This window comes from Branchiostoma belcheri, unplaced genomic scaffold (assembly GCF_001625305.1).
Source record: "Branchiostoma belcheri isolate BF01 breed outbred unplaced genomic scaffold, Haploidv18h27 scaffold8, whole genome shotgun sequence".
In the NCBI taxonomy this organism is placed as follows: Eukaryota; Metazoa; Chordata; class Leptocardii; order Amphioxiformes; family Branchiostomatidae; genus Branchiostoma; species Branchiostoma belcheri.
In genome coordinates, this window is record NW_017804464.1 from 3,386,080 (window position 1) to 3,401,270 (window position 15,191).

General features: G+C 44.9%; 2 protein-coding genes across 3 annotated transcripts in view; both read left to right on the plus strand.

Annotated features, from left to right (window-relative positions):
• Positions 1-9,708, plus strand: part of LOC109486403 (COBW domain-containing protein 1-like) — a 60,298-nt gene extending 50,590 nt beyond the window's left edge. For both annotated transcript variants that reach the window (XM_019790234.1, XM_019790233.1), the window contains exons 15-16: positions 6,206-6,332; positions 9,239-9,708. In XM_019790234.1, the coding sequence (XP_019645793.1) occupies positions 6,206-6,332; positions 9,239-9,294 (183 nt within the window). In that variant the 3' untranslated portion in view covers positions 9,295-9,708. The remainder of the gene's footprint in view (positions 1-6,205; positions 6,333-9,238) is intronic.
• Positions 9,709-10,132: 424 nt separating this feature from the next.
• On the plus strand, positions 10,133-13,363 carry LOC109486397 (forkhead box protein D3-like). The gene has a single exon (XM_019790224.1). It carries the CDS (start codon positions 11,110-11,112, stop codon positions 12,316-12,318), a length of 1,209 nt encoding a protein of 402 aa, XP_019645783.1. The 5' UTR covers positions 10,133-11,109; the 3' UTR covers positions 12,319-13,363.
• Positions 13,364-15,191: the final 1,828 nt, after the last annotated feature.

The window sequence follows — 15,191 nt, forward strand, 5'->3', positions numbered from 1 at the left end:
AAGGAGATCTTTACACGCTAAGTGTGAATGTACGTTACATTTGTACACATAACGGGAAAACCTTTACCGAGCACATTACAAGTGCAAACCAATCAATACCCGCTAAATACACTCCGAACAGTTAATAGAAAAGGAGCAATAAAGGTGGAAAAATACATATCATGAATAGTGGGGGGATTGTTGTCTCTGAGAAGAAATATCGGTCATTTAGGCGGCCTGACTTCCTCTATGAGCGGGCAAATATGCGCAGGGCAAACGAGAATGGTCTATAAAATATCACTCGTCGTGCTATAAAAATGATGGAGTACCATTGTGTTTGGACGCGCGCGGTCTGTTGGTGTAAATTTGGCGGCCGACGACATCAGAAACCAGATGGTCACGTACTGTACGGTTTTCACGGCAGGAATTAAAGTGTGGGTGCGTTTCAGAAACATGATTGACGTATAGTAAAAACATCCTTTTTAAAAAAAAAAAACATTCTTGTTTTGCAAAAAAAGATTTTAAAAATTCTATGTTTGCAAAAAAACAGTCCTCTTTTTGCAAAAAAAAGAACGCATTTTTCAGTGCTATATGTTAATAAATTTTAAAAGGTGTGTGTGCGTTTCAGAAACATGATTGACGTATAAAATTCAAAGGTTCTAAAACATTCTTTTTTTGCAAAAAAAAAAAGAACACATTTTGCTGTTACATATAGACTGTGCCGCCATGTAGTGCATAGTTTTCACAATTCACAACTTGCTGTATCGTTTGGTCTCAAAATTATTTTTAGAAAGTTGAATAGAGTCAAAGTTATCAGACTTTTAGTGTGTGTTTATGTGTCTTATACATCCATAGCGACATCAAAACATTATTCTTTTGAATTGTAAATTGTGAGGAATAATTTTCAGGTTGTTAACGATTTCTTTGTGACCATTCAGCACATACACATTTTGTACACCGTTGATTTATCTGGCTTTCTTTATTTCGCCATTGAAAGGATTTTATCGAACGTTTTGTGGTTACATGAAAGTTTGACGACATTTGCTCTGCACGGCTGTGTTTTTGTTGGACTAACCCGGGTTTTCTAATAAAGCGAATAGAAGTGGTAGCAGTGGATGATAGAGCACACATGGTGGGAAGATAACTTTTCAAGTTAAAACAGGTGGTCGCTTAAGCCCCTGTTATACCAAGGAGCTTGAACAACTGATATAACGTCCTTGGTTATACATAGCCGAATATGGCCTCTCGAACACTGGGGACGGTTACATTGTTTGACAAAACCAATTATCATATAAGCAGAAGGCGTCGACCAATGAGAAGGCTCCATTTCCCATCGATTATCAGGTCGTAACCTCAAAAGTGGTCGGTTATTGGAATAACCGACCACTTTTTTGACCGCACAATTATACAGGGGACAGGGCATTACTATTTATATCCTCTGTGTATATGGTGAGATGATCCCTGGTCAGGTGCGATAACCACCGAATAAACCACCGAGTGAGCGTATCCCACCATATACACCTCGGGGCGGGGCATTGACCCTTTACATTCTGATATTTTGTGGTGGTGCCAAAAAAATGAGTACGCCGTGTGTGGGCAGTTTTATTGTCAACCATAAATGTCAGAAATGTGGCATAATAGCACAAATATGTTCAAAAGTATAAGTAAATTACAATCATTTGAATATTTTTTCTTAATTCAAAATACTAAAATGTTTGATGCAAAAATGTTACATAATGCCCCTTTAAAGATTGAATCTCATTCAAGAACAGCTTTGTTATGGGTCATAATTTCTGGTGTCACTCGTAAATAGAGGTACATGTATATAACTTATAGAGGGTGAGGGGGCCTCCGCGTACTCCCGATTGTACTAGCAGATAATAACTTGAAAAATCCGGGAAACTATCGACCAGTATCATGCTTATCAACCCCAGCACAACATTTACACATTCCTTTACATCTCACTAACCTGTTCCACTCACTGAGGCGCTGTCATGTTTGTTTGTTTTCCAAGCTAACACTTCATTTCCAACTCCCCGAGACGAACCGTGGATCCTATAGCCTCCACCAGGCTTACACCGCGGTTTCAAAAACGATAAAATTTAGTATCCTTCACCAGGCATTCCTACGGGGGTACGGGATAGAGACTAGAGTTTATTTGCCATTCTGAGAAGAAAAAGAAACCCTAACGGTGACCCATTCTCCTGTCCAGTAAGACCCTGTTTTGCCGAAATCTTCGGTCCTAGCCCCCTCAGAAAGGCCTGGTGGAGGCTACCGCAGCCTGACTTCTACAGTGTAGCCTCTACCAGGCATCGGGAGACGACTGGAAAGAGTAGAAATTAGGCAAATAGAGAGATATATAACATGCCGAAGGAGTTGGTCCGCTAGAGAGTACATTTTGTGGGTGCTATATTTACTCTTTCAGCCGCCTCCGGAAGCCTGGTAGAGGCTACCGCGGCGCACCTGTCCACGGTGCCGCTTCCCTGGGCCTGATCCTCCGGCAAACCCGGCAGGTATTACCCTCAGTGCCCGGCCACCCGCTTGTTGTGATAGCCCGTGCCTGCCGGCTTGAGAAGGCCTTTCAGGGCCTGTGCGCGCGGATGCGCTCCGCTCGGCCCGTCAGATGAACACCTGCGTTCAAAAGGCGCCGCCGCCTCTCACCTGTCCTTCATGTGACACAGGTGAATCGGGAGGTATGGAGCTTCAAGCAGATGTTAGGAGGGAAAATCTTTCGTGCAACTACATGTTGATTCTTGATGATAACTAGCGAGAAATTATGGTAAAATAGGCTACTTTTTAGTCGGGTTTTGAGGTGGCCGGGATCAAAGATGGCACCCGCTGGGTCATCTAGTTAGGTCACTGGGACAAACCTACAACAGGACATGAACTCTGAAATCTGTATCTCTGTCTTATCTTGTCGATGTGCTTTGTGTAAGAAGACACAACTTGTCTAAGACGACCAGATTCTATAGGTACTCCCCTGGTGGCCATTTCGTTTTTCTCGAGTGCGCACGTGTCCGAATGTGTATTGGAAAATTGGAAGGTGTATTGGAAAACAAGTCGGCTGTCAACCCCGCCGATTAACATCTGCTTGGAGCACAGAAAGCTAGGAAGATACATGTACTCCAAAAACTACTAGTAGCTTGATTCAAAGTAAATGGAGAAATAAGAATAAACCAAGTGTTGCTGAGGCCTTTTCCAAAAGTTAACCTGAGGAAAAGTACACTTGTGTGTCTTACACTTTTACTAGTTTTCTTCCTACTATACTACCTACAGCATTCAAACGAAATCAAGAGAGAAACGAGGGAAAAGTCATAGTCATAGTCGGATAGATATATAAAAGAACACAGAGAAGTCACTTGAAAAGACAATCTACTATAATAATTGAAAATCGAAAGTCTTGTATGCACCTGTTTGTACATAGGAAACACAATACAAAGTACGTGGCGGGCATGTTGAACTAAACTAGCTAGATTTGTAGATGATGTTTTGTAGAAAACATACCTAAGTGTACATGTTAATTCAGCTACTTCTACTTTGAATAAGTCACGTCAAGTCAAAGTTTATTGCAAAACAATTTTAATAGGTTCAGTGAAAAGCAAAGTATGGAACCCATATGATTTAGTACAGTTGAAAGTGAACGCAAAGGATAGAAGCATTGGAATACATGTATGTCACTGTCAGCAACAGTTGTCTAGTGATTGAAACACTTTGCAAGCTTCCAGGCATCCCAACTACGTATTGTCCCTCCTTTCTCTGTCTTGCCCACCAAAATAACAACACAAAAACCCTTAGTATCATTGTCTTATTGTTAGCCCATATCCTCCGTAACAATACGACAGTTTCTAGGCTATGTTATCGGCTGTATGTCTTCCTGTGTACGCGGAACTGCCCTGTATGTTGTGTATATGTGTCCGACTTGTTGTGTAGTGTAATTGGCGTTATCTCGCCTTGTATCTGCGGGACTGGGTACACTTGAGCCCCGCATTCAATGCGTGCCTGTGCGCTTATCGCCCCGTCTTATCGGCCCGGGACTGGCGATCTGCGATTACCCCTGTTTGTTTTGGGGACATCGGAGCTAATAGCTTTTCAACAAGTCCCTAGCTTGTGCTGGCAGGCCGCGTTTTTCCGCGGTGCAGGAGTTGTCGACCCGAGGTAAGGCGGCGTGTCGATGGGAGAGATAGGGGAGTGTGTGCCGAGGGGTGTACGGTGGCACTAGGGTTAGTCTAGCGAAGCGAAGCCAAACGTCGGGGATTTGGAGAGAAAGGCTTGAACGAGTTGCACAAACTTTTGTTGTAAGCTACCGACTGTTTTGATAGCGCTACGGCACTGCTTTCATTTCGCACGCGGCTACCGGAGAAGAAAAAAGCCGCTTACCTGTCGGACAAACACGCGCATTTCTGCACTTTTTCTCCGCACAGATAGTAATGTGTAGTAATGACAGGTTATGTGTATTGCGCGCTGGTGCTTTTCAAATGAAGTTTATCTTTGTCCGCGGCCCGTGGAGGATTTAAGAAGGAGATCTGAGGCGCCTTTGTTTGCCAGATTAGTGTGAAATGGAGCGAAAGATGGAAGTTTTTGTTCGGCTCATCCCTATTTGTTTTTCGGAAACACCTCTAATGATCACAATGTGGTGAGACCGCGGGGGGGGGGGTGAACTAGTGCGCGAGCATTCTACCAATATCATCCCACGGTCTTACAACAATACTTCGCCTTGACAATGGACTAAACACTAACTAGTAATTACCTTTTTCAACTTAAGATGTTTTTTGTTACAGTTCTTCCTGCTGTGCGAACAGGGTACTTTTATAGCTCATAATAACAGAAAGAAAACAAGGTGGCCAAGTAAAACTTTTCATGTTTCACACGATTTTTCGAAACGTTATTTTTCCTTCAGTCTCTCGCCTCTCCTGTTGTCCTGTAGTACTTATTGTTTTGTGAAGACAAACAGACAAATAAAGAATTCCTGCAATCCCTTCTTACGACGTATAATTAGCCAAATTAGCCCTGCAATACAAACTTCCGAGTTTTTTTCTCTCGCGGTCTTTCATCTGTGCGCCCGGGACAGCGGGACTCCCCACCCCGCCTGTTTGTGTTAGCCTCCACCAGGCCTTTCTACGGGAATACGGATCGTAGAATTCGGCAAAAAAGAGTAAAATTGGCCAAGGGAGTCCGGCCGCGGGAGGTAGTTTCTTTCCCTGCGCGGCCAGTCAAACCTACAAGGCGGCCAAACTCCCCTGGCAACTATATACAGCGTAGTTAGTCTGGTAGAGACTATGTTTGTGTATCGGCACCCCGGCGGCTTGTTTCAGTGTAACAAACTAGTTTTACTCCGTGTTTCCAAATACTTGCCGAGTTTGTTTTCCCTACTCAGTCAACCCGCCACATGCCTTGCCAAGTGTTAGGACATTATTGTCTCAGAAGGATACTTATCTTTGCCTAACTTTGTCCTGACGGTTTGCCGTGACCAAACATGTTCACTGCGGCCTGTTTGCCAAGTCTGCTGACCGTCTGTGGTCTTCAGGACAAGGGAAAGTCCACAACACTGTAGCCTGGATGCCAGACCCAAAGCACACTGGACACAAAATATCTCAGTGTGCACACTGAGATATTTTGTGTCCAGTGTGCTTTGTGTCTGGCATCCAGGCTACGACACTGCAGACTTCCACCGAAAACAAAAATACTTCAACATATAACAGTATCTCTGGATGGTCACCAATGGAAGAATGGCTGAAATTATATTCAGTCTATAACATAATAGTATGATATTTCCATAACAGAAATATATAAATATGTTACGTTCGGTTGTTTTTTTCTTACCGCCCTTTCTGAAGGAAAACACAATACAGTGTAGTACATACTAGTACAGCAGTCAGCTTTTTAACATTTCTCAGCTTGGCGGGCCGTTCTAGGCAATCAACTTGTGCGGGTGAAAGAGAACGAAATTATGAAGAAAGACGAATAAAATCCTGTCAATTTACTCCTATCTTTCTGTTTTGCTTCAGGGTCTTTGCTCATTTTCTTTCCTGTCAATTGTGTTGAATACTAATAGTAGTAGTAGTTTGTCCTTTTCATCGCTTTATTCTGAAATATGTGATCAGACTTGAATAGTCTACAAGACTGTACTGCACAAGATGGTACTTAAAGTACGATGCGATTTAAAGCTTGGGGAATTCGAATAACTTTTCTTACTTGCTAAACCGTAAAAAACGTTGTGTTACTACAGGGCCTGTTGTCACTGCGTGATTGCCCGCGGAGATGCCTGCTCCAGGCTGTTCACGAACTGTACGATCTGGAAGAGACCTCTGCCTGGCCTGAGAGCGAGACTAGGATTAACAGACTAGTTTTTATTGGTAAGTATTTTGATGTGTTGCAGCCATTTTTCCTTTATTACTGTTTTTCAGCATGGTCACTTTTAATATGAAAGATCGTAAGTTGGAAACTTTTTAAGAAAATTGAATTAGAATGTCACCATAGCAATAAACTTACGACAGAAATAAAGATACCAAAATGCCTGTATGTTAAAGAATGACCTTACAAACTTTGCATGCATGTTCCAATAATGTTCCATTGAAATTTGTATAAGTGACTTTTTAATTGGAAAGTTATAAATGTCAAGAAATATGGTGTATGTTTCCTTGGTTTACGTGGATATAGATATGATATGCCCTGTAGTTTCATTAAGTTCTGAATTCTGAATATAGAAGAACTCAATTGCAAGACAATTGTACAAGGTACAACGTATGGCAACAACTACTGAGCATAGTACAGAAAGAAAATGTATAAAATGAAAGTTAACATCATAATTACTGAACATCAAGAGATAATACAATCAAGTATACAATCAAGTAGGGCTAATCAGGAGTAGATATATGTTGGTTTTGTCAGCAGTATACTGCGTAGGTTTGCAATAACATGACATTGATGGGTACTGCACAACCGTGCCACCTGTAACGCTAAAGTATGGAAGTGGAAGGTAAAAATGACTGAATTTGGCCGTTCGGTCCGCGCGCCACTGTGGGAGTATAGAGTTGCCTGTCGTAGTGGTGGGAACCTCAGGCGCTGTGAGACTTCTGACCAAATTTGTCCCGTCCACTTCCCAGTCCCTCCACCTTCCCACACTCCGCCTGACGTCTGTGTAATCTGTAGGGGCTGTACAGATGCGAGTTCCCGTCCTACAATACCCGCCATATGTTCTCCCCGTTCTGCCTTACGTCTGAATACACCAAGTTTGTCCGCCTGCCTTTGTTAGGATGTGTTGAGATCATGAGTTGTGTCGGGCTGGTCAGGAAATTTCCTCCGTCCACGAAGCCAAGAGGAAGCTCTTTCAAACCCCTCAACTCACCGCCGACACTCACAAAGAACACCCAGACATATCTGTGGTCAATACACATACACGACAAAACAGAGATCGGCCTAACAGATGGACGATTTGTGAGAGAAGAAAAAGTGTTTTTATTAGTTTTTCCGAATCGGATCGCCTGTTTTTGTTAGGCGAATTTCTAAAGACGAGCTCCCGCTGCTTTGGTGAAAAACACAAGATTGGCGACTGAAATAATATTTGTTTCCAGACAAGCCTTTGGGTGCTGTTTAATAGAAAACCTAGAAGTTGTTGTCGTTCTTTTCTAACACAAAAAACGCATACGGAACGTTTCTACTGTGGGCTTATATGTTGTACATAAAGATTACTCTCCAAGTAGAGGTTTGGGTTTGGGCATATTTTTGACGTATTTCTAGGCATTTTTTATCGGGCTTTCTTTTTTGCATTGATATCTTTTTTTACATACCAGTGCAAAAAAGAAAGCCTGATAAACGATAAGTTTATTGCAAATTCCTGTCCTGAAGGCTAATTGCAAAAGATAAAAGAACATTGAAACTGGGTACAAAACAACTTCAAAATCTACATAATAACACAAGGTAATTGTCTAAAACTATAGCTATGTCTAAAACTATAGTAGATTTTTAAAAAAACTAAATACACGTCAGAAATAAGCCCAAACCTCTGCTTGAAGCAGTACGTGAAGATGGGGAAGGAGTAGCCTCTACCAGGCACCGCGGATCGCTGGAAAAATTGTAGAAATTGGCCGAAATAAAGGAATAATACACCAGGGGAGGTAGCCGGCCAGGTCGCGAATTGGACCTTCTCTGGCCGGCTACCTCCCCTGGTATATTATTCCTTTATTTCGGCCAATTTCTGCTATTTTTTCAGCGATCCGCGCTGCCTGGTAGAGGCTAGAGAGGGATTCACGTATAGAAGATCGTATCAATCTAGACAGGACCCCTACTGAGAAACAAACGAGCCCATCAGTTCATAAAACAATCGCGAAGTCTGCGGGCCGGGTCCCCACGTGTGGCGGCAACTGGGTGTAAATTTTGGCCCATTTCCTCCCTCAGCGGGATCCAAACAGCCGAGGTGTGAACGAGTATTAGCCCGGTATCCCCGGCCTTCCGTCTCACGTACGTGCGAAATGTCGCAAAAATGTGCCTCGAGAGCCGCTTTGTATCCATCCAGTGTACATTGATACACACTACCGTAGCGGCTATCTAGTACTAGCTTAGCATGCCAAAAACTGGAGGTTTTGGGGGTCTTCGGGGTCTTTGGGAGCTTTTATGCGCTATTTTCTGATTGCATACAGACAACATAGCCGGCCTGGTTGAATTACCCCCGTTTTTTAGGACTGAGCTAATCAGAAAACAGCCGAAGACTACCAAACCCCCAGTTCTATAAGCCTGTTACGGAGGCTAGTACTAGTAGCCTCCTGTGCAGGCCTCCGGGCGGGTGGGAGTTTTGATACTAGAATTTCTAACACGTTCTTTTGCCGGCCATGCACTACAGCCAGCCAATTCAACAAATCGCAGTATCAAAACTTCCATCCTCCTGGAGGCCTGCACAGGAGGCTAGCTATCTACGGCAACAAGTGGGGGCGAAATTCAACATAAAACGCAACTCATGTCGATTTAGAATAAAAGGCTTATAAAGCCTTTCTCTAACACAACACAATTTACTTGTTGGCGACTTTTCCGTGACTGATAAACAGTTTGTACATACACAGCGATCATGCGATTCACAAGTCAAAATGAACGCAACAGGATAGCTAAATATTTGTACTCCAAAGCGAATATCCAAAGCATATGCGCCCCCCCCCCTCCTGAGTTTTTCCAGTTCGCTACTACACGAAGCGTTCCAACAACATCTGTTGGTGGAGTATTTGTACTGATAACAATTGTGATGTTTTCTTTTGTTTATTTTTCCACCCAGGGAGGAATCTTGACCACGGGGTCCTTGCGGGCCGGCTGGCCCAGGCCGTGAAGTGACCACCACGTGCCTCCAGCCGCCGAAATATCGTCCGGCCAACAAAAACAAACCGTCCGGTCCTGGAGAAACACTCGCACGGGCTTCTGCGTGGGACACGTATATAATTAATAAGATCGATAAAAGTACCATTGGAATTTATTAATAAAATGGTCTTCATAAATTTTAGAAGGACATAGCATTGTCAGAACTGTACAATTTAAACGAATGTCAACAAAACATGGAGTGAAATGTATTAGATTTTATTGCAAAATTAAATATGTGTAATTAAAAGTCTTCTTTCAAACTTTGTTATCCGAAAACAGGTCATTTTATGGCCAATGGACTTTCTGTGCGTATATTTTTACGCGTATAGCTGTATGTACTATATACTGATTTCACTTGCCCTTCATGCTCAATTAAAGAGATGTTCTTTATATTTTGTTACAGTCTGCGTATCCTAGTAGTCATAGTGTGCTGGGTGATCTTAGAATACACAAAAAAAAGTACAGAACTAACATGTCTAGTTTCTCAGACTAAAGGAAAATAGTTTTCATATGTCAAGTGTGTATCTTTTGGTTTTTGTTGTTGTACTTCCTTTATTTTGAACTCATGAATATGAACTTCTCCCCACACGTGTCTTCTACTATAATTTCAACAAAGAAACCCACTGAGAGAAATGGCGAGTTGTAGAAAGTTGTCCAAAGCTGGAAGACGCTGTGTGTGTGTATCAACATCGGGCTGTTTGCCGACCGGCTAAGTCAACAGTATCTCAAGCAGAACAAAATGTTTACCGATGATCGATTGTTGTTGTTTGTTGGAGATGGGAGGAAAGTAAACAAACCTAGTTCTCCGATCCTCCGACCTTCCGCTGCGTGCCTCCCGGGAGGAGTAGAGGGGAGGGGGGCGGCAGCTGTCCGTACCTCCCCCCGCTCGTCTCGGGGTCGGGTTCGGGCAAGACGTGATCTGGCAGCCGTGAAGCTAAGCTGTTTTCGCCGTGTGCTTCCAACACTTCACCATGACACCACCTTGTCTTTGCTTACACAGAAGGAGGTTTTTTGCACTGCTTGTTTTCTCAAGGACCCTCCTCCTTTCCAGTTTACTTAACTCCCGCATGTGCTGCGAATTTGTCCCGTTTTTTCTCGGTTACGGTTCATATTTCAGTGTCCCATCTTTTATGCATGTTTACCTGATGTGTTGCGGAGGAGGAGGGGCGAGCCAATGGGCTCCCGTGGCGAGCGATCTCCGCTCGACTCCGCTATCTGCTCGGCCCATCAGCAAATGTGCGAGGTAATTGGTACGGCCGTAACGTATCTGCAACAGAAACCGTCCCGACCACATCAGTGGGACCGTCCCAAGTTTGTTCACACAGAGTGTGTGTGTGTGTGTGTGTATCTGCCGCCTGGAGTGTGTATCGGCAGTCTGGTTGGCCGAGGACTTGCTAATCAGCATCTTTTATTACCGTTTATGCCGGTTTTTGTTTACAGAGCAAATCGCCTAATTATCGAAGGGGGCGTTTACAACCTAAAGCAGTGATGAATTGAGTATGGTAATGACCGGTAGTAGCGGGGCCAACCCACGTGACCGCGCGCACAATTGACATTAGCGACTGTTGCAACTCTCCGGACTTCATACAGGTTTTGGCCACAGTCGAGGTGGGTGGGCCGTGAATTCACGTTTTTTCCCCTGCCTGCCCCGGGAATTGATATATTTACGTTGCAGCACATCTTGCCAGAAGTGGCCGAGCTCTCCTCACGAGTTTCACAGCTGTGGAGTGGACACTTAAAGCAGGCTGACCCCCGCCGCACACCCTCAGTCAGCAGGCCAACCCAGCACCAATGCTTCTCGAGGCGGACGCCACCAGGCCTGTGCATGCTGCTACGCCGGCAGAAAACCAAAACCACCAAGTGCAAACAAGACCGACGCAGTCCCACGCCACCCTTCCCCGGGAGATGACCAGCCAGGGGAGCCATCCGCAGGGCAGCCCGGCCCAGGCCGACCCTGACGCCGCCAGGAGGGACGGCGACAGCCCGGGGAAGACCCACGAACTCGAGCCGGGCGACAAAGAGCTGGACGTGTCGGGTGACTCCGTGTCCGTGCACTCCGACGCGGAGAATACAGACGTGGAAGACAAGAATGGACAGTCTGTACGGAAGAAATCCAACCTTGTGAAACCGCCGTACTCTTACATAGCTCTCATTACCATGTCAATTCTGCAGTCTCCACAGAAGAAACTGACTCTCAGCCAGATCTGTGAGTTTATCATGAACAGGTTTCCGTACTACAGAGAGCGGTTCCCCGTCTGGCAGAACTCCATCCGACACAACCTCTCGCTAAACGACTGCTTCGTGAAGATCCCCCGCGAGCCTGGCAACCCGGGCAAGGGCAACTACTGGACGCTGGACCCCGCCAGCGAGGACATGTTCGACAACGGCAGCTTCCTGCGGCGCCGAAAACGGTTCAAGCGGCAGGCTCCGGACGTGTTACGGGAACCCACGGCCTTCATGGCGGCCACGGATCCGTACAGACACCACCTGGGGCTGATCCACCCGCACCACCACCCTCACCCGGCGGCGCTGCCGTACCACTACATGTCCCCGCTGCCGCCGCCCGTCCCCCTGCCCCTCCCCCACGCGCCGACCGCCGCCGACTTCGCACGGACGCAGGCGCTGGCCGCGCAGATCGCCGGGGGAGTCGGCGCCTTCGCCTCGGTGGGCGGGTTGACCCTGCCCGTCACCACCCCCGTCACGACGCACCGGCCGGCGGGGTTCTCCATAGAAAACATCATCGGGAGCAGCGCTGCCAGCGAGAAGGCCGTCTCCACCACCTTCTCCATCAGCACGACGGGAGCCGCCGCGTTCCGCCCCACCGTGTCGGTCCCCGCCACCATCCCGGTCTGCGCCACCGGACTCAGACCCCCGGACTCCTTACCGTTCGGCGGCGGGACCAGCGCCTTCACCTCACCCCTCCACATGGACCTGGAGAAGTACAGGCAATGTCTGCAGTGCAATGGCAGCGTCCCGTCCTGGCCGCACGTGCACTCGTGATAGCTGGACTGACAGGACTTTTCGTGCTGGGAGCCTAACCCACGAGACATGTAAGTCTCCGGTTTGAAACTTTGACATACATTCTTTCAAGACTTGGACACTACAACAGAGAGGTAGAGCAGCAGTATAAGTTCCCCAGGGGACATTTTGACCACAGTACACGAACGCTACCTATCAGTGTATTATAAAAATTGTGTTAAAAAGTGAAAATTATCCCTTGTGGACCAGGCTTACAAAGTGAGTGATTCCCACTCGGCCAGTGAATTGTGTATAATGTGCTCTCTGTCATTAATTTGCGTAATATGTCGTAGCGTAACAGCAAGGCACTCTGTCAGGTTCTGATAGCACCAGTTAATCTTCATTACGCTAGTGTTGTGCTGTTGTACGGAGAAGCCTGTGCTTCATATCATCCATATCTGATAGAACTGAAAACAGAGAACCCACGGGACACCATCCAGCACCCGTTAATGTATCTCTACCTAGATTTTAACTTCAACCAAAATTATGAATTATTAGCAATAATAAGAGCTGGAATCACACCAGCTTAGCCCAGAAGGCGTTTGTATATAAAATGTAGCAGAGTTTTTTTCCTCTCTCTAATTTATTACGTCGAATTTGATGTCGAAAATTATTCCAAGTGCAGTGATCTTGTTGGGAAGTGTAGCATACATAGGCGTACGTACCCCATTTGTTTTCATCTCAGTTCCACTTACTTGTCCATTGTATCGCCGTCTGTTCGCCTCTTGCTGTAAAAGCCATATGTACACTATTTGGGGTCGACATAATACAGGCGTGCATGCGCCTATAATTGAGAAATAATGGCTGTACACCGAAATCTCTAAGAAAATGAATTCATTCGTCGCCAATTTGAGATGGAATAATATTACTTCGTCATGTACGTAGTTCTTATATGGTGTCTCAATGGCACTCGTGGTATGAATTAATGTAAAACGTGATTTTTTGTAGACAGAAATTATATATTGTTTATATATGTATATCAATTGTCCAGATCGGAAAATATAGTACTGTTCCAAGATTTTTCAAATCTCGAGTTTGTGTGCCGTGATCTCTTTTATCTTTCTGCCTTTCCTTTAGTTTTAGTTCTAACAACTTGAATTTTACAGTCGATAAAAGCTAACAAAAGTATAAATATGATCTAGCATGTACTCCCATACTGGTCTTATATGCAAACTGTATGTTGCACACAATATCGTAGGTGCAAATAATAGTATGTTATACATCAAAACGATGAAGCCGAAATGTTGTAAACCATGAAGCCTAAATAATGAAAGATTAGCGAACAATGCTCTCTCGGAATCCCCATTCTCATGCCTTCTACCATATAAATTAAGAAGTGATTTAGCCAGGCTTTGTTTGGATCATTACGCACACTGGGACATCAAAGCCCGCGACACACCATAAAATGTGGTGGATCAAAAACTCGCCTTAGTTTGTTCTGTGAGCCAGCAACCTTTGAGAGAGAAACTCTTATCACATTCCTTCTTTTCAAACCTTCTTCTTTACTGAAGGAAATTACGTCAAAGCCTTGACAGTTTAACATACAAAAACCCTAAACAAATCTACGTTTTTTAACGAAAATTAGAATGTGTTCCGTTCAAGGAAAGATCCTAACCTGTTAGTCACCGTTGGATGTCCAGATTGTTTCACTTTAGAAGGTGACGGCGTGTTAGAAGATATATCTACTGATAACGGGACAAATTTAGATAGCCACATGTTCAACACTAGTTGTTAGTGTAGATAGAAAAAGATACAGTAGACGGACAAATCGACCGACAGTGGCATCGAAATCTCTTGCGTAGAAAGTGGTTATGATACAGAATTTTGCTTGGAAATCAAGGTTAAATGTAAATTAGTAACTCTCATATGGTGCAAGAGCTTGAGAGAAAATGGCGATAATATACTGGTACGGCACCGCAAAAAATACAAGAACTCTCAGTGCAAATGGAAAGCAAAAAGTTCTCTTTTGTCTGACAGATTTTGGGACAGGCAGGTTTGTTGTATGGTGTGACGATGTCGTGGTCTGGCTGTGCTTATGTCCTGCGGTGTAGAGTCAATATTTCCACGGTCCTTGGTCACTCCACAATGGAGAAGTGGATAAACATTGGAGGAGAACACAAACTTTCCTCCGTCAAATTCTTCTACCAAACCCTAAACGTTAGTTTTAAACTATGTGGATTTTTGTACAGTGGTTACAACTAAGGAAACGTTTCTGTTCTAAATAGGAAGATAAGGAGGTTTAGGAAGGGTAAAAGGTAAATGGTAGGGCAGGAAAACCTAGGGTCAGCGTTGCCATACAAAATCTCTGGGCCGTGCGAGCTAAAGTCGTGGACTTGGAAATGAGTTGAGATCGAATCCACAGACATGACGTGTTGTACACGGCACTTGTGGTGACGAGTGAAAACCGACGTGGTCCTAGACTAACCCTCAGGCCATAACAAACACTTGAGGCACGCTGATCTTGTCCTTATCTTGTAATCTTCGCCGGGGCCTAGTGGTACAACAAACCCGGGGTCTTGTTGTGTACTGCCGGGGTGTAGAAAGAGACTCACTGGAGACGAAAACCTACCCACTTGTGTATCTGTATCACACCGTAAGCATGTTAGGTGTAACGTACCCACTTTCTATGATACAAATACATGGTTAACTACACGTCAACCCGCCATATAGGGCCTGTTTGTAAGCTAAACGGCACAGGGAATAGTATATTCTGTAAGGTTATCGGAGCAGATCGGCGGACGGTCAGACATAGCGGCGTACGGGCGCAGCTGACCCGGGTAACCTCCGCCTGCCATCGGGGTAACTCTACAGGGGCTGCCTGCTACATTTACTGGTGAAGGCGACGAGGATTAAAA